The 19,225-nt window shown below is 40.3% G+C and overlaps 1 protein-coding gene across 2 annotated transcripts in view; it reads left to right on the top strand.

Annotated features, from left to right (window-relative positions):
* pipox (pipecolic acid oxidase) overlaps positions 1 to 16,680 on the top strand; it is a 30,162-nt gene extending 13,482 nt beyond the window's left edge. Inside the window, exons 4-8 of one of the 2 annotated variants that reach the window (XM_067506467.1) lie at positions 1,198 to 1,380; positions 2,818 to 2,970; positions 3,198 to 3,347; positions 7,428 to 7,503; positions 15,550 to 16,680. In XM_067506467.1, the coding sequence (XP_067362568.1) occupies positions 1,198 to 1,380; positions 2,818 to 2,970; positions 3,198 to 3,347; positions 7,428 to 7,503; positions 15,550 to 15,680 (693 nt within the window). In that variant the 3' untranslated portion in view covers positions 15,681 to 16,680. Of the gene's footprint in view, positions 1 to 1,197; positions 1,381 to 2,817; positions 2,971 to 3,197; positions 3,348 to 7,427; positions 7,504 to 15,333; positions 15,527 to 15,549 lie in introns of those variants that run through there. The other variant, XM_067506468.1, reaches the window with a different exon arrangement.
* The last annotated feature ends 2,545 nt before the right edge of the window (positions 16,681 to 19,225 follow it).

The following is a 19,225-nucleotide window of genomic DNA, read 5'->3' on the forward strand; positions in this document are numbered from 1 at the left end:
TAGGTATCGTGAACTGCAGAATCCCCACATCTCCATCCCTCTGTTTACTTGGAAACATCTCAGAAGTTGATCATCTCCAAGTTAAATATAAAAACCCACTACTCATCGCTAGAATTTTTTTTTCTTAAAACTGAAAATCTATAACAATACAGCAAACTTCAATGACGCTTGGAACCCATTTCTAGACCATTTCATTTTCAACAAAATGCCTGGGACAGAAGCCACGCGCATCTCCACACACACCCCGGCCACAAACCGGTAAAATAATCATGAGCCTTTTTTTTTTCCTGGTTAAATACCCTCACTCTTCTTAATATCCATCATTAATATTATTAGCAGTAGTAAACAATTAATATGATTGTTGTTATCAGTAGTAGTGATAGTAGTATTATCCACATTATAATACTACTATTATGATTGAAATTATTTTTAACATCAATATTATTTTTTTCATGTTATCATAAATAATTATTATACAATATCCTTAGTATGTACACTCCTACCCTGTTCGTTCCTATCCCCCCAACTGTCGTTTCTCTGATGATTATACCCTTTCTGCTTATCCTCACTACCCCTCCTCAATCCTCCAATCCCGATGCACCTATACAAGCAAACATACACTGGACATAGGTAACACATGTCTTGTATTTCTGTTGTTGAATCTCACACTGTTATCCTATTATGTTTTGTATTGTGTAATTTGTAGGGTTTTTTTGTGGTGAATAACTAATAGTAATAATAATATAAGAAGAAGAAGAATTCCCAATGAAATTTGATCTAATATAGTACAATGATGAGAAATACTGTTCTTCCATTTACAGTAATTTCAATATTTTATCAGCTATGGTGCCTAATATCAATAAAAGAATCAGATATTCCAGAGAAATCTGTGGAGGCAGGAAATCATTATTGATCTTTGGGCCAGTAGACACCACTGTTTTCAAAACAGACATCATTCTGTAAAAGAAATCCGTCCATGTACTTAACAGCAGAGGAATCACTGCTGCCAGCTGCCGCAGCAGCTAAGAAAATTTAATTTGTCTGAATTTGGCTTAACACTGCATTGCACCTGCAAGAAAACAGAGCAACTGTTTTTAGCAGCAGTTACTTATTAAACTACATGATTATTTTTAAGCATGCACTTACAGTACTATATATCAGGACATTCATCAATGTTCTGACATTCTGTTTTTCCAGGGGCAGTTTCAGAGGTTAGGTGGGATCATAAAAGACAAAGAGATGGTAACGGACATCAAGCCTGGTCCTGTTGTGACAGTGTCAACCAATGCTGGTGTTTATCGAGCCAAGAGTGTGGTGATCACCGCTGGACCCTGGGCTAATAAAATGCTGGCCCACACTGGTTTACAGTTGCCACTTGAAGTATTCAAAGTTTTAATGTCACATATGCAATAATGTATACTTACTTAGTATTAACTTAGTATTTCTTAAATGTATTCAATTTAAAGCCCTTTTCTATTTTGAACTCGGGAGCCACAGTGGGGCGGCTGTAGCTCATTTGGTAAAGCCACAGGGTCGGTGGTTCGATTCCCGCGCCCGGCTCTCGGCTACATGTCGAAGTGTCCTTGGGCAAGACATTGAACCCCAAGTTGCTCCCGTTGGGTCAGGTGAGCACCTTGCATGGCATCCACCGCCACTGGTGTTTGAGTGTATGTGTGTGTATGTGTGAATGAATCAACATTTTAAAGTGCTTTGGATAAAAGCGCTGTATAAGTGAGTATTTGGGATAATGTCCACCAAGTCAGGGCCAGGCATTACCCAGAGTTGTTGATTTACATCTAAAACACAATGATTTTCTGAGTCAGAATTGCTCTCTCAGATGGAGTGATGAGGTGGTGCCTGGCCAAATAAGGAGACACAATTTAATAGGGTTCTATGGAAGATAATGGTATCAAAGGCATCAATAAAAAAACAAAGCTGTAGCGGTAACCTGACAGAAACTTTGTCAATGTGCCTGACAATTCAGGATGGAGCTACATGCTCTATTCACACACAGGCTTACTGACCTGGGCATTGTACTAATAATAAGGCACTCGCATAATAAGGCACTGGTCATCTAACTCGTATATGTGCATTCTCACATGCAGCTTCCACTGTGCAAAGTCTAGGGAAATTCACTACAGTACAGCACAGTTACAGTGCAGTAACTGTGCTATAGAAGGCACAGTAGACAGTGCAGTTACAGTATAGCACATTCTTATTGATTTATTGTTTCAAATCCACTTTAGCAGTGTACAAAGCCAAAATGATTAAAAAAATAAATAAATACTATACTAAATACTACTATAAAAATACTTATAGACCAGAATAAATTTAATTTTATATCTATATATGTTGATTTTGAATGGTGTATAGCCACTATCTGAACCTATATTTTTATTTGTATTTTTTATTTTTGTCCTTTCGGCTTATCCTGTGAGCTCAGGGTCACAGTTTTTTTTTTTTATGCCGGATGCCCTTCATGACGCAAGCCTCCCCAATTTCTTCCGGGCTTACACCGGCACCCCACAGCTGGGGAGGGGAATGGGCTGTTAGGTTCAATGTGTTGCCCAGAGACACCTCGACGTATAGCCAGGGCCGGGGATCGAACCACTGACCCTGTGGTCCGTGGACAACTGCCTTTACCCACTGAATCACAGCCGCCCCCAGTATCTGAACCTAAATAAATCCTCTGAATTTCAATCACTTAAAAAAATGAATTAAAAAATGAATGCATGTTCTATGCCGTACACGGTTGTCAATGCTTTCCCAGATCACTGGGTACTTGGTTGGTAGTAATAATATTCTTCACTATTATAGGTTGTGAAGATCAATGTTTGCTACTGGAAAGAGAAAGTTCCTGGCACATACAACGTGAAGCAGCGCTTTCCTTGCTTTATACTGACTGAGGGCGAGGAGTCCAACGAGGACATCTATGGACTCCCATCAAACGAGTACCCCGGCCTGGTCAAGGTGTGTCACAGAACTAGAACTTTTGGTGTGCAAAACTCTAGATTCTGCACAGACTAAATAATAATGTAAAGTAGAATTTAAGTACTTTTAAATATAAATGATTCTGTCAGATTTTTAGTTTAATAATTTTCATTTTAAAATTTAATGATTTCACTGTACTATTACAGTACTAAAGCTTTTATTGTCCTTTACCTGTTGGAATATGGATGATTTAATTCTGTGTGTAGATCTGTTACCATATGGGCAGTAAGACAAACCCAGACCAGCGAGACATGCAGACAGACAGGTCTGACATTGACATCCTGCAGTGCTTCATCCATCGTTGTTTACCAGGCTTGATTCCTGAACCTGCAGTAGTAGAGCACTGCATGTATACAGTAAGTATGAATACAGTCTTCATAATCGCTTTAAGCCTTAGAAGGCAAATGCATTCAATGTTCTACATTAGGAAATATAAGTAATAGATAACATGAAATATCAGAAAAGTCTGTTACTGGGAACACTTCATTAGCTTAAGCAAATATATAATATTAGTAAAGTTAAGGGCTTCAACATTAGGGGCACCAGCGGCTGAGTTGGTAGACTGGTGGCCCACCGACAATAGGGTGCAGATTCACACCCCGCTTTTCCCGACCACATGAGAAAGACACTGAACACCCTATCCCCATCCCCAGCTACAGTGCCAGTCCCAAGCCCAATTGTATCTTTGTTTTCTTTGTTCTTTGTGTTTTTCCCTTATCATCTTGCCCTGCCTACCCTGCTAATCAGTCTCTTTGTTATTTAACCCAGTCTCACTCGTCACTATCTGTTGGTTTGTCTCTTCTGACTTGCACTGCATGTGATCCACCAGATTGCTTCCTTAGCTGTGTGTGTACCTCACTGTGCTTCTCAATGTCCTCCTGTTGTGTTTCTGCCTGTCTACTTACTTGATCACTTACCTGCTAGGGTTGACAATACCTCCTGGAACTGGTTCCCCATCCATTTTGTCTGTTCATGGACTCATTCTAGGACCACCCTTACTAAATGGTAAATGGCCACTTATATAGTGCTTTACAATGTTGAGTCCCATTCACACACACACTCACACTTCGATGGCGGTGGCTACTATGCAAGGTGCTCACCTGACTCTCTGGGAGCAACTTGTGTTCAGTGTCTTGCTCAAGGACACTTTGACACTTGACCCTGTGGTCTGTGGATGATTGCCTTACCAACTGAGCTATGGCCACTATACTACCCCTTGGTACAGTGCTGTTCACTTGGTAACTCTGTCATTCTTCCTATTTTTTTCAAGGACTTTCTGTAATCTGCTGTTGTTTCCCTCCCATGGAAATTGTCTTCCATGCTACATGTTATCAAACATGTTATCATATACTTCCCTGCTTTCTCAGTCGCCCTCTTATTTTCTGCTTATACGGTTGCCTCCTTTTGAGAACTGTGTTACTCCCTGGTCCTAGCGTGTTGTGACAATCCTGTTCCTGTGATTAGTGTGTCCCAGTTTGTCCCAGTTTGTCCCAGATTTATTTCCTGCCCTTGGATTTTATTTTGTTGCCCCTCCAAACCCACTTCCTGTTAATAGTCTGTTTGGTTTCTTTACTTACCTTTTTTGTCTTGATTAGTTTCACCTGCTCCCCAGTCCTTTTAAACCCGGCTTTCCCTCAGTCCTGTGCCAGTTTGTCTTTGTTCCATGTTGATTAGTCATATGCCTTGTTATGTTTCACAATCCTGGATCTTCCAAGTCTGGACTCTTGTGTCTCTGCTCTGAAAAAAAATCACTCCTCAAGTGATTTTTAGTTGTGTTCACCCACCCTAATTCCTTATAATATATATCCTTTCACTTTGAACCTCCTCTTGCCGTTTCCTGATTTGGGTCCTGAACCCAAATTACGCAATTCGTAAGAGCTAACACCTTTTGGATTTATTTTTTGTGGTTTATTTTATATACTAGCCTTCTGTTGTTCCCAACGAAATCCCTGGAAAAACAGTTTAAATTATGCCAGAACAGCATATTATTCATCATTAATAGAGGAAAACAAGAACAAGGCCCACTTTCTTTTCAGCCCTGTAGCCGAGCTGACTAAGAGCCATAGTCCTGTTGAGTCTAGTATTCCCTTAACTCTGAGCAAAATTGACTTTCTTTATGAATAACATTGTAGCTATACGAGACAATTTACCAGGTCTTACACCCAAATATTACAGACAGATCTTTATGTACAACAGTGCTAGAATCATCCCTCTTAGACTCCTTTATACCCATAGATCTCACTGAGCTAACTTCAACTATTACCTCATCAAAATTAACTACATGTCTATTAGACCCTATCCCAACTAGACTGATTAAGGAAGCTTTACCCTCAATAGACACGTTCGTATTAGATATCATCAGTCTATCTTTAGAAACAGGCTATGTACCACAGGCCTATATGGTAGCTGTAATCAATCCGCTACTTAAAAAAAAAACTGTCTTGACCAAGGTGTTTAGCCAATCACAGACCAATATCCAATCTCCCTTTTATTTCTAAAATCCTTAGAAAAAGTAGTTTGAAATCAATTATGCTAAGACAATTTAATATTTAGAGTTTATGAGGGAACAAAAAGGGCACTGGTAAAATTCACCAACGACCTCCTCTCGGCTTCAGACATTGGGCTAGTCTCTATTCTTGCTTTTCTTGCGAGTGTTTGTCCACAAATCTCACAGTTGTTGGTTCAATCCCTGGCTCCTCCAGTCACATTTTGAAGTGTCATTGAGCAATACACTGAACTCCAACTTAGTTGCTCCCGGTGAGTGTTCGCCAGCTGCATAGCAGCTCCCCCATTGTCGTATGAGTGTGTATGAGATTGTGAGTGCAAATGGGTGAATAAGAAGCACTGTAAGTTTTGAGTCCCAGTAGGCACTATATAAGTGCAGACAATTCTAGATTTAATTATTTCTTAGTTTACCCATCTGTGATCATCAATTTTAAATATGGTGGCCAAAATATTTGACCCACCTATTCTTATAATGCAATCCAGTACGATTGCATTACCCACTTTGACCTCAATAATAAAACTGAGAAATTTTATCTTTGTAAAACGGGAATTCATGGCAAATCCACTGTATTGGATTGCATTACCATTACAGAACATTCTGTCCTTAATGTTGTGCCTGATCAGTGTATCAGCCTTTCATCTTAGAAGGATCAGTCCCCCTCACTGGAGACAAAAAAGATCAGGTGCCAATCATATCAGATAGTCATAGCCTCGTTGTCCATAAACCACCACACTCCCAAGGTGTGCTGGAGTATTTCCATAAAATATTAAAGTCCATGTTGAAAAAATATTTTCTGCTCCACAAGGTTGAAGTCTTTCAAAATTAGTATTTGGTTACACTGTGTGGGTACTGAAAGAAAAGTTTTTGTCCAAAACCACTATTTCTACAAACATGCTCAATTATGTATGCTCCTTTTAAAGAGCTCGTGAGGCTGCATGCATCTCTCTCTGCGTCACAGACCAAAATGAAAAAGATATTTTCCTGGTTCTGCCCTGCATCGATTATCCCATTTTTGTATTTCTCCAGGAAATTTAATAAACACTAGGTGAAATGCAGGAGCATTGAAAAGTAAGCCTTCTCATTGCTTATTGTGCTCCAACACTTTATTTTTATTTTATTTTATTTTATTTTATTTTTAGCTCTAGCTAATTACCTGCATCTTTATATACTGATCACAACCCTTCTTGTTTTGGTGGCACAGATGCAAAACTCAAACCAGAGAATCGTGAGCTGGAAATGCATCACAAAAAAGGAACAAAAAATGTTTTTGCTGATACCATGTTGCATATGTCCACCTATTCCTAGTTATTAGATTTTTTGGGAAGGGGGTGTTACAGTTAAATTGTCTGCATTGCACTTATATAGCGCTTTTCTACCTAGTAGTACACAAACTAGTTTAGACTGCTTACCAATCACCCATTAGCTCTCACAATCCAACACACACTCACGCACTGATGGGGGAGCTCACCGTACACTCACCGTAAGCAACTAAGTTGGTGTTTAGTGTCTTGATCAAGGACATTTTGACATGTGACTGGAGGAGCCGGGGGATTGAATTGACAACAATGGGGTTGGTGGAGGACTCTCTACCTCTGAGCTGCAGTCACCAATACAGTATTTTTATTATTATTTGAGAGTGAGTTCTTAAATATAAGGTTAAACTGTGTGTGTAGTGTAACGTGTAGACAGCTATTGGTTTATCGGTGCAGTGTTGCAGTTATTGATTTGTTAACACATACAGTACCAGTGGATGGGAAACAATTTTTTTTTATCCAATTACAGATGTACAGTGTTTTCCCTAGAGACACTTTAGCATGTAATGCTTTGAGCACCAATGTACATTGGTTTCATAGCTTTTACTCATCTCTTTAGTTCTGAGCCTAAATGATGCAGCTTGGTTTAAATTTATGTTTTGTTGTTGTTTTTGCAGCTAACGCCAGACCGTCATTTTGTGCTGGATTGCCACCCCAATTACAGGAACATTGTAATTGGAGCAGGATTTTCAGGTACAACAGAAATCAACCTAAACCAAATAAAAAATAATTTAGTAAGATGTTAAGGCTTAAAAAAGGCCTTGATTGACATGTGACTGACAGTTCACTTACCTGCCACTCTCCTTAGCTTGTCTACTACTTTTCAACTTGGACAAAATTAAAAGAAATTATAAAATAATCTGACAACTCTTAAAGATATCTTAAATTATATTTTACTGAAGAAGCCCCATTCTCATCACTTACTGGTATTTTCACATTGCTTCCTATCAGAGATACATATCCCTAAGTAACACAAGCAGCATAACCTGGATTGAACTCTCTTATTAATAAAGAGGTTGGGTGGTCTTCCTCCAAACCAGGAGCAACCCCACCTGAACCTAACTCAAAAAGATAAAAGCATTGCTAAGGGTCTGCACAGCTGCAAAAACACTGACCTGTTTTGCTGACTGCAAAGATGCAGCAACTGTCACAGGCTTAGTTGTTTTCAGTTTTTCCAATGAGGAGCTGGAGCTGGCAGAGCTCTTCAGTTTCCAAATCATCTGTGTTCCAGGGCGTCACACTCAGACTAGCATTGACTCCACTAACATTAACGAATGGACCAAAACAGAACAAATTTTTAGGTGAGTTCACAAACAATACATAACTGATGCGGAAATAAGCCATGTTTGTATATCAGCAGCTTTGTCCCTGCAGCTCTGTACTAATGTTTGTAGCCCACGGTTAGCAACAGTACCACAGTGGTGAGAAGATCCCAGTCACACTATTTCTGGAGTTTGACAAGGCTGAAAATGCTATGCGTTGTTAGCGTTACAATTATTGTTAGCGTTACAATTATTGTTAGCGTTACAATTATTGTTAGCGTTACAATTATTTATGAAAAGCTGTAAATTAAAATACACTTACATATTATGCAGTGTACTGACAAGGACCCATACTGCATTTACTATAATTTCCACAATTGTGTTTGACCCTGTCATACAGTTACTCAAGAGTCTACTCAAAGATTATTCCCAGCCCCAATTAACACATTTAAAAAAAAATGTTGTCATTATCCCCACTACACATTAGAGTTTGGCTCAAATCCTTTTCTTTTGTTTAATGTGCAGGAACATGTTTTTAATAGGGCCCTGAAAGATTAATAATTACCAAATCAGAATCTAAATATAATATATGTAAGAAACACCTTGTAGTGTTTTAAATTCTGAGCTAATAGAGGCATCACGTTATCAAATTTAAGTAAAATAAGTCCAGTATTGTTTGATGGCCTTTTCATTCATTATATAATACATTTCACACTACTGTTAAAACGTATGACTGGAAAGTTTCTAAGTGTAGATTATTTTGCCTGGTGCAGGTCCCACATGAGGGGAAGTACTATAGAAAGTAATGGGACTCCCTCCCAATGTTTTGTAACTTGAAGTGCAAATCAGAAAACTCTTAACCCTCTATGGGAGGAGAGCAAAAGCAGGAAACTACAAACAAAAGAAAATGTTTTATAATAATTTTTATGGAAAAAGGTTAAATTTGAATTAGTTTTGGTCTCAATTTATTTATTTTTTATAACACAAAACTGTTTTTTGAATATTTTTATTTTTTTTTGCACTCAAAGGTCTTTTATTTACATGTTAAAGAATAAAAGTAACTGCACTGTTTAATAACTCCTCTGTTGGAGACTAAACTAATTATTCAATTGAAGCCATTTTACAAAACTGGCATCTACATTCTTGTACCACCCACTAAGTCGCACTGGATTAACATTATAAATGCTCCGCAGGGGGCTAATTCCACTAATTTAAATACTTTGTCAAAACTACCAATACTTTAAAATAGGCTGCTTAACTTTGGAACCCACTTCCACTCCCTCACTGTCTAGACAATACCTAGTCTTCATGCAAGCTTACCGGTAGGATAAATTAAGAACAAAATCCAGTGACTCAGTTAACTGAGAGGACACTAGAAATTACCTCGATAGTTAAGGAATTGCAGCAAAATGCAGCAAATTGCACTAAGTGGTTAGAGCTTAGTGCACAAAAACAAACTAAAAAAAGAGTTAATCAGAAAGCTGGTGCTCCTCATTAACTTAACAGGAAATAGGGTTTAAAAGAATTTACATTCTCTACCTCAACTGAAGAAAATGCAGTCATAGAAACCTTAGCCCCATTTCTGTAGAACAATACAACAGCTGCCATAAACAGAAATACCAAAAACCTACCACAAAGACACAGTGCCTACAACCTTATAGGCAACCAGCCTTCAAACTTCACCTGCCACCTGCAGGAATAAGGAGGAAAAGAGGAAGACCTACAGCCTGACCGGGTCATCACAGTACATTTACACATACATGTTACAGTAAAATGTATTCTCTGTTTTTAAGACATCCCACTGGGGCAGCAGTGGACAGCGACAGGTGGCACCTAGGGAGCTAGTGATAAGTATGTCATTCAAGGAGACACCAATTGCAGGGGCTGGGATTTGAGCCAGAACAACCCAGGCTGCATCCCAGCCTGATGTTCATGAGGCTGGTTTTTTTTTTAACATATTATTTATTTATTTTTAACAAACCACCAAAACCCCACCTTCTCTCACTCACCCAGGACTGTCTTAGTGACTTTTCTCCCTGGACGTAGCGACTTTTAGAAACCCTTTAGCAAAACAGTGACTAGTGACATTTGCGGAGACTTGTTGGTGGGACTTTAACTTCTGACTTTTAAGGTAAGTTACTAATATTTCTCAGTAAACATGCTCTCACATTGCAATATGTTTAGTGTGTTGGACAGGACTATAATGTTGAGCAGTGGATAAGCTGCAAATGTGCCCAAGCAACTACTAACCTTAAATGAGGCTAAGACATTGAACAGGCCTGTAGAGTACATATGTATGGATCAAGTCTCTGTGTGTGACCTGTGATCCATCCATCTATCTATAACTGTTGATCCTGTTCAGGGTCGTGGGGGTGGGCTTGAGCCAATCCTAGCTGCCATTGGGCGAGAGGCAGGGTATACCCAGAACACTTCTCCAAACTATCTGATCGCCAACACAGAGAGACAGACACAGAAAGAAACATTCATTCAAAATCACATGGATTCAAGCCGAGGGCCTTCTTATTAAAAACCCTTAATTTAGTTTTTCTTTTGTTTTCTTTTGGAAATAGGAAATAGTATATAGGAAATGGTACTGAATATTAATATTTTTAAAGGTATCATATTAAAGTTAGAAATTCCAGTATCATTTCCTACACTGCAGCATGAAGAGGTCAAACACTGTGCTTTGGTGCACAGTACAGAAAACAAACAAAAAAAGGGAAAAAAGAGAGGCCTGCTTATAAAAATGGTACAAAAATACCAAAATAAAACAAAATTTGGAACTGAGGGATGTGTTGCCAGGACGTTTGTATTAGCATTATATAACAGTATTGGATACATATAATGAATCGTATTCTGATTGCTCCAATTTTTTGTTGTAACGGGAACTTTTTCTGAAAGTTCCTTGGTCTCCTAAAATAAATAAGCCTGGGGTTTAGCTAGACAAACCAAACCTTCCATCTATTCAGGGACACAAAGTAGATCCTGAATTTTTTAGGAGATGTTCTTGTTCATGGCCAAAGGTGAATGAGGCTGTGCCTTAGACCAACGTTCCTGTCCTTCTCTAATCAACCTGGAGGAGGTCCCCTAAATTTAGTTTCTAGAATCCTCGAACTGACTTGTACAGGTGGTGTTCACCAATGTTTTAGGAAATGCACTTAGTTCATTTCAGAAGGATATAAAATAATCACAATGACTCAGTGCAGGGTTTCTCTTGCATTCACTGATGTACATTTAATTTGTGAGCACTACTTTACCAAAAGTAGAACAAGAGCTTAATTCAACTGGAGGGAATTGAGGCCGATGGGAATGTCATTAGTTTGGCTCGATTATATTTTATCATTCAGACATTTGTACTTGTTACTATTTCATGGTATTCAAGCATAAAAGATACTTGGGCAATGATGTCAGAAACATGTAATAATTCAAGACTAATGTCGTCACTTTGGTTTCTGCTTATTCTTTTAAGTTTGGTAGCATTAGTAAAGAAGCACATATTGCAGAAGTTGAGAGAACGTATCCATAAGAAAGAAAATGTGTTTTCCTCCCTCCTTTCACTGCGTGCATTTGTCCTCAAAGCACATCACAAGTGCCTTAATGCAAGTATTGGAGGTTGCCATAGCTTCTATGTTGCCCTGTGGGCTTGGCCATGTGTTGAAGTTTCCCATTCTCCTCTGGCAGGAAGAAAATTCATGTCACTCAAACTGTCAGAGCCAAGCTTATACTGTAAGACTTCAAAGCGAAGAGAGAATCCATGGGAGCTCTAAGACCTTTGTAAGATGGCAGTGTGCTGAATTCCTTAGGCTGTTGACATTTACAATTTGCCTCTTAGACCTTAGCAAGAAATAGAATCAGGCTGCTGTTTCTTTAGAAAATAGTCACTCTTTCATCTCACTTCTGGGTTTGAGCAAATTCAACTATTATGCACAGAATATCTTAAAATTTAGTGCCTACTCTGTGTCAGGCACTGCAACAGCTTTTGGGCCCTAATCTAACAGGTAGCTCTTTAGCTGTTTTTTTTTTTCAAATAAACCATTACATCACTGTCAGCTGAACTACCCAGAAAGGACCAGAACAACAGAGGAGTAGGAAGGCAATAATTGTTTATTGGGTGGTATGTGTAAAAGAAGGGACAACAGGAGTGGTGGTTCAGAACAGGAGTACGTGGTGGGGGAGGCCGGAAAGCAGTAGGGCGATCTGAGGAGGGTCAAGAGACAGGGTGAGTTGTGGTAAAGGCACAGAATCTTCCTAAGAACAATAGATTGCTTACTAGTAAGGGAGAGAAGTAGTATTGCTGCAGAGGGAACCAAAGGGGTGCGGTGTAAATGCTAGCAGGAGCCCAGGAAGGAGGACTACTAAAACCGGCCTGAAATACCAGGGGGAAAAACACAATAGGAGTCAACAAAGCAACAACTAAAAATGACAAAGTAGCAAACCAACAGAAATTGTCAACTAAAAGGCCCAGGGGGGGAAAACAAAGAAACTCCTAATCTTGCGCAAAAATCCTCTTCTAACATATGTTCTAATGGAGTCTTGAGTCCGTGTTCAAAGGGTACAAAAAGTCACTTGCTGATGGGTGAGATAATCGGCGTCCTCTGAAAAACTGCTGCCGGGTATGGATGCAAACATAAGTAATACATGGGAAAAAACATAAACGGTAGAAAGGCAAAACACAGCCAGAGCGGATAACTTGAGAGATACTTCACAATACAGAGTACTTAGGTTCAACAGTGACTGGTTGCTCTGGAGATTCGGGAAGATGATCTGGCAGAGAGGAGCAGGTGAATGGGGCATATATGGGAAAGCCAACAGGTAAACTGAGCGAGGCTGATTAGGAACCAGGAAAGAGAAGAGAGACAGGAGGAAATCAGAGCAGGGAGGAGACAGTGCTGATCACAAGGGCAGCAAGGGCCAGATGTGACACGTGTGAGTTTTCTCCGGTTAATCATTGTGACTCTAAAATGCCTATAGCTGTGAATGTGAGCATGAATATCTGTGTATGTCTCTCTGTGTTGGCCCTAAAATAGTATTGAGTCTTGGCCCAGGTGTACCTGGCCTCTCAGTAACAGCTGGGATAGGCTCCAAACCCCTGCAAACCTGTACACAATAAGTGGTTCTCTATCATGCAAGACTATCTCTCCACTTCATATCATATTCCATATGTAGGGGGAAATGACCTCCCATGGTCAGGGCGCGTGGATACTTCTTTAATCAGCTTCTTTGATCAGATGGCTCCACCGGCCACACTTCGTAGGTAATCTATAAAGCACCAGGGAAGGCATGCAATTAGTAATTGATTTCCAGTCAGGGTGGAACAGACAAACCTCACGTTAGTGGGAAGTAGAAAATAGTAAAAGGGCAGAAGTGGTAGGAACAAGATTTGTGCTGTAATTTTGAGTGTGAGTTGGCCGCCACCTACAGACCATATACTGTAATCACATGCCATCCAAGAGAGCTTGTCACTTGCCTTATTATCTTGCACCTGTTTATGGACCAGAATCACCTGGCTTGTACAGGTAGCATTCTGGCCCCATATCTGAGCTTACATCTGTTGTGTCAGTGCAACTCTGAGCTGCATCTATAACACAAACACGCAAGCTTGTGTTGTCTTACCTCTGGATTTAAGGAGCCGGCTCTTTTATTGGTCTCATCCTAATTATCCCAGGATGGTTAAGAACGCAATTGCATGTGTCCTCTAATTATATCATCAAGAAACCGGACGGCTCAGGGCAGCGCGCCATGTTGCGTAGAAGTTCTCTGATGCTTTGATGCAGCAAAGCAAGGAACTGAAAGGACGACATGCTGGCACGAACGGAGCACATCTCCCAAGTTCTTCTGCCAGAATGCCTATACATTTAGCTGATGACCATTTTCCGTTTCCATTTTCTGGGGTTTACAGAGTGGGTCCACTTTTAGCCCAAATCCATGATGTCCTGTTGCCTTGTTACAGCTGCTCTCCATGTAAACAGTAGAAAAAAAATGAAAAAAAATCCACCAAGACATTAAACAAGTAAAAACTACTGATCAATAAGTTCAAAAAAACCCAACTAGCAACATAAATGAAACAAAAATAATAAATGAAATAACAACAAAACTATTTGTCCGTTTTGACCATTCAGTCCCCCTCCGTTTCACAAAAGGGGGTGAGTTGAACATTTTTATGGCCACTTGGAGACAAGAACCTCTATGGTGTTCTGGAGATTTGTTCTGGATATTGTTACTGATAAAACTATCATTGATTGCACACCTCCACATTTGTTTACTGTGATCAGTCTCTGGCTAAAAGTGCTCCTTTGTGCAACCAACACACAGTGGATTGGGTGGAAGTGATTCTGTACGATTGAGAGCAGTTTGGACAGCATTCCCCTATCAGCCACAACATCCACCTGTGGAACATGGTAACTGCAGCCTAAGCAGCTCAAGCAGCTCCTTGTGGATCAGGTGACAGTAACAGCTGGTCCCCCAATTCCCCTAGGGGACTTGATTATTATATGTTAAGGTCTAGGGAATCACTGTATTGGCTACTCAGGACTGCTGCCTTGAGTAGATCTTCCAACAAACATCTTTCTGTTGACCTGCGCTAAACCGCGAACCCAGATGGAATTCCCACACCCGCTATGAGATCCTGCCAGGTGGCCCTACACTCAATTACTGGGTTATCAATTTGAGCACCAAATGCTGCAGCCAAACGAGCTACGGCCAAAGACAGTGGCAGAGGCAAAGCCTGGCGGCTTGGGCAGGCAGCTGCGTATGCCTTTCAAGTGTCCTAGATTGCTGGGGTCTGGCATTATTGTGTCAGTACATGTGGGCCCTCAGGGAGCCCAGTCTGTCATGATACTCAGGCAACACGCAAGACTTGACGCTGACTCTGGTCTGCAGGTTGACCACAGTGGCCAATTCAGGCTTTTGGGTTTACCCTTAAGCATACAATTCCTGCTTGCTCCTCCTATGTTTGCAGTCCGACTATGGCATCCCCCTGCCACTCAGAGTTGTATTTGATATTAATTAAACCCTTACCTGCATATTGGTTTTGTTAGATTTGGATTGGGATGCTCTATTCATGAGTCTCTAAAGGAGCTCCCTGTACATATGGAATATGATACGGAGTGAGGATATATTCCCGAATGATAGAGAACGTGGCAGTCACAATGTAACAGCAGTTCTCTGAGTGAAGAAGATCTCTCCACCTTCTTAACCTGAGCCCGGAGATTGTTACTGATAGAACTATCATTGATTGCACACCTCCACATTTGTTTTATAGATTACCTATGAGGCATGGCTGGGAAGGCCGACGTGTCTTAAAGAAGTATCAATGCAACATGACCATGGGAGATCATTACTTCGTCTATGTGGAATATCATACAGTGTGGAGAGATTGTCTCTTCTCTCAGAAAAACATGGTTACAGTGTAATTGCCACATTACAGATAATTGATGTTTGTATTCTCTGTTTGCTTCCTTTATTGTAATGTCTTCAGGTCACGGCTTCAAATTTGGACCAGTCATTGGCAAGCTTCTGTGTGAACTCAGTCTTGGACAAGAGCCCTCCTATGACCTTTCACCTTTTCAAATCAGACGCTTCCAGGCACAGACGAAATCAGTGTTATAGCATAGTAGAGCTGGATTTGGAAATATAAACAATCTCCAAAAAGGCTTATTTAAATGTAATTAACACACAGTGTGATTAAGATTGTATAATTTAGTACATTGTTAAATACAATCAAATAAAGACCATGTGCTGTGGCTGTCCACTGGCAAACATTGAGTAATCAGCTGCATCAAGCATCAGGAACTATTCAGTGTTGTACAGTATATACAGGTACATTACTTACAGTGAGTTTACTGCATTAACCTGATTTGTTATATTTTGACATTTGGGGGAATTTGTAATTTGTTACCAAAATATTTTCTCTTATGTCTGTATGCTGCTGCTATGCAGCTGGCCAACGCTCACTGGGAGCAGCTAAGTTGGTCTTCAGTGTCTTTCTCAAGAACACTTCAACATGTGACCGGAGGAGCTGGGGATTGAACAACAAATGTGAAATTGGTGGACAACTGCTCAACGTTCCTGCCCCACAGTTTCCCCAACTGGATTTATTATTTAGGCACCTTCTGTTGTTATCAAAGCTCAATTGAGAGTAAAATTTCAGGTAGAAGCTTCTAGTTGTTAGGCAACGCTAAACATCACTTCTCGTAAAATGTCAAAATGTGTGTGTGCTCTCTGTAAGAATGTGGTGAAACAAACTTCTGTTTCATCAGACAGCACAACACCCTTTTGTAAACCTTTTATGTGGCAGTAACCATCTCTGACATCAGAGGAGGTTAAATATAACATCAGAGATTAAGATACCATACGCCGATGGGGGAGCTGCTATGCAGCTGGCCAACGCTCACCAGGAGCAACTAAGTTAAGGTTCAGTGACTTGCTCCACAGTTGCCCATCAGTGCAACACAATCACCAAACTGGTCTCAGACCAGTTAAACAGTGTATGGACATTTTGGATGTGTCAGACAGTGCTCTCCACCACCATTTTAAAAAAGGAAGTATCTTTGGGAATGATTGTGTTCCATCCCTCCTGTGTTCCTAAAATTAAAAAAATCAAAATCAATGCAAGATGGATTGAAGTTGTTCTATCCACACATGGTGGCCCAACACCTTACCACCTTTCGTTATGTAGTTTGAAATTCTCCCATTGAAAGCTTACTTCATGGTAAAATAAGTAAATATCCCAGGTTATGTTTGATCAGCAGTGCTATACAACATCTTACCTACATAGGACAGACTTGCATTTGTATTAATAAAAGAAGTAACAGCCTGTAAATAAGATGCCATATAAATTACAGTACAGTAGAAGAAATGACTTCTTCCTTAATCTTACCAGAGAACCAACATCCTCAACATTTTAACAATGTTGTGCACTCTCATCTGTGAGAAATATTAAGAAAGCCATAATCTTATTTACTTGGTAAACTTTAATTTGCTGCATTTACCATTTTGCCAATGAAGAACATGGTGTAAATGACATCAGCCATCAAGCCATTTGTTTGTGTGAAAACGACTGCAAGCTTAAGCTTTAGAGGTGGTTTTATGCCTCGATCCATCTCCCCATGTACCAGTAAACATTTTATACACTAATCAGATTGCCCTTTTACATGGATGCCAACCAAGGCCATTAGTGCCAATAGGAAAATTATGCAGCAGAATTACAGACATTTGAACTATTTGCTCCCTTGCCTCTAAGTGACTGTAAATGGATAAAAAAAGGACCATTATTCAAATTATATGAATTAGAAGTAGATCAAACTTGCAAATGCACACATTAAACCCTCAATATTCATCAAGCAGGGCCAACTGAAACATCTCTCTGTAACAATGTCTAGTTTGTAAAAGAAGCCAACTTCTACCCTCCACACATCAGTACTGTTGGCATTAGACACCATGTTTGACACTCATGTTTGGTAATAGTATATTGGCTAATGGCATCCGCTCTGCTTATCATATTACAGAAGAAATCCAGAGTTCTGTGTATAATTGAGGCATTGCTGTTGATCTCAAAGTGGATAAATATAATTTCAATAACCCAGAGTTTTGACATTTGCAAAAAACATTCAGATTGTAAAAAACACATTAAATGTTATTCTTTAAAAAATCTAAAATAGATATGCTCCTTCATATCTGTTGGGTCTTCTTAAACCTTAGATTCTACCTCATGCTCTTCATTCTCAGAGTCATCAGCAATCCTGGAACCGTAGTCCCCCATGGCTGTGCAACCAATAATCTGCACGATGAAGAAAGCACCTTTTCTATTACATTATCCACAATAAAGAAATTGTCATGCTATGATCAAGACGGTGTCACAATTCTGTTCCTGTGTTTAGTTTGTCCGTTTTTCCCAGCTTTATTTCCTGCCCTTTGCTTTTATTTTGTTGCCCCTTCTGTGCCACTTTATGTTCATAGTCTGTCTGGTTTCTTTACCTACCTCGTTTGTCTGGATTAGTTTCACCTGTTCCCCTATCCTTTTAAACCCGGCCTTCCCCCAGTCCTGTGCCAGTTCGCCTTTGTTCCCTTTTGCTTTGTCACGTGCCTTGTTATGCTGCACAATCTTGAATCCGAGTTTGCGGTTTACATTTTAAAGTCAAACACTCAGCAATAAAGTGAACCTTTTTATGACAATACAAACAATCACGCTCCTCATGTGGAGGTGAGAGAGACTTCAACGGCGATTCCATCAACTTGGAGGAATACAAGTCGGCAGTAACCAGCTACATCAGCAAGTGCGTTGATGACATGACCATCTCCAACACCATCACTACACACTCCAACAGGAAACCGTGGATAAATGCTAATGTGCATGTACTGCTGAAACAAAGTGACTCTGCCTTCAGAACAGGGGACAAGATGGCCTTAAGAACAGCAAGGGCCAAACTGTCCTGTGCCATCAGAGAGGCGAAGCGCGCACACATAAAGAAAATCCACGACCACTTCCAAGACAACGGAGACACCCAACGCATGTGTCAGGGCATCCAGGCGATCACAAACTACATGACAACATCACCTGCTTGTGACCGCGACGCCTCCCTCCCAGTAAGCTGAACCACTTCTATGCCCTTTTCGAGGTACAGAACAACGTGAAGGTGAGGAAGAGCATCCCTCCTCCCAGTGACCAGGTGCTCTGTCTAACCACAGCTGAAGTGAGAAAAACTCTATGCAGAGTTAACCCACAGAGGTCTGCTGGACCAGACAACATTCCTGGCAGAGTGCTCAGGGAGTGCGCAGAACAGCTAGTGGATGTCTTCACAGACATCTTCAACATCTCCCTGAGCAGCAACGTTGTTCCTATGACCCTCAAAACAACGAACATTGTTCCTGTGCCTAAGAAGTCTACTCTCTCCTGCCTCAATGACTATTGTCCTGTTGCGCTCACAGCCATCGTGATGAAGTGCTTCGAGAGGCTTGTCATGAGGCACATTAAGACCCAACTCCCAACCTCCCTGGACCCCATGCAGTTTGTGTATCGTCCAAATCATTCCATGGACGATGCCATCATTACGACCCTCCATTTGGCCCTCACCCATCTGGACAATAAGGACTCATACGTACGAATGCTGTTTATTGACTTCAGCTCAGCATTCAACACAATTATCCCTTAGCAC

Source organism: Channa argus, chromosome 6 (genome assembly GCF_033026475.1).
Source record: "Channa argus isolate prfri chromosome 6, Channa argus male v1.0, whole genome shotgun sequence".
In the NCBI taxonomy this organism is placed as follows: Eukaryota; Metazoa; Chordata; class Actinopteri; order Anabantiformes; family Channidae; genus Channa; species Channa argus.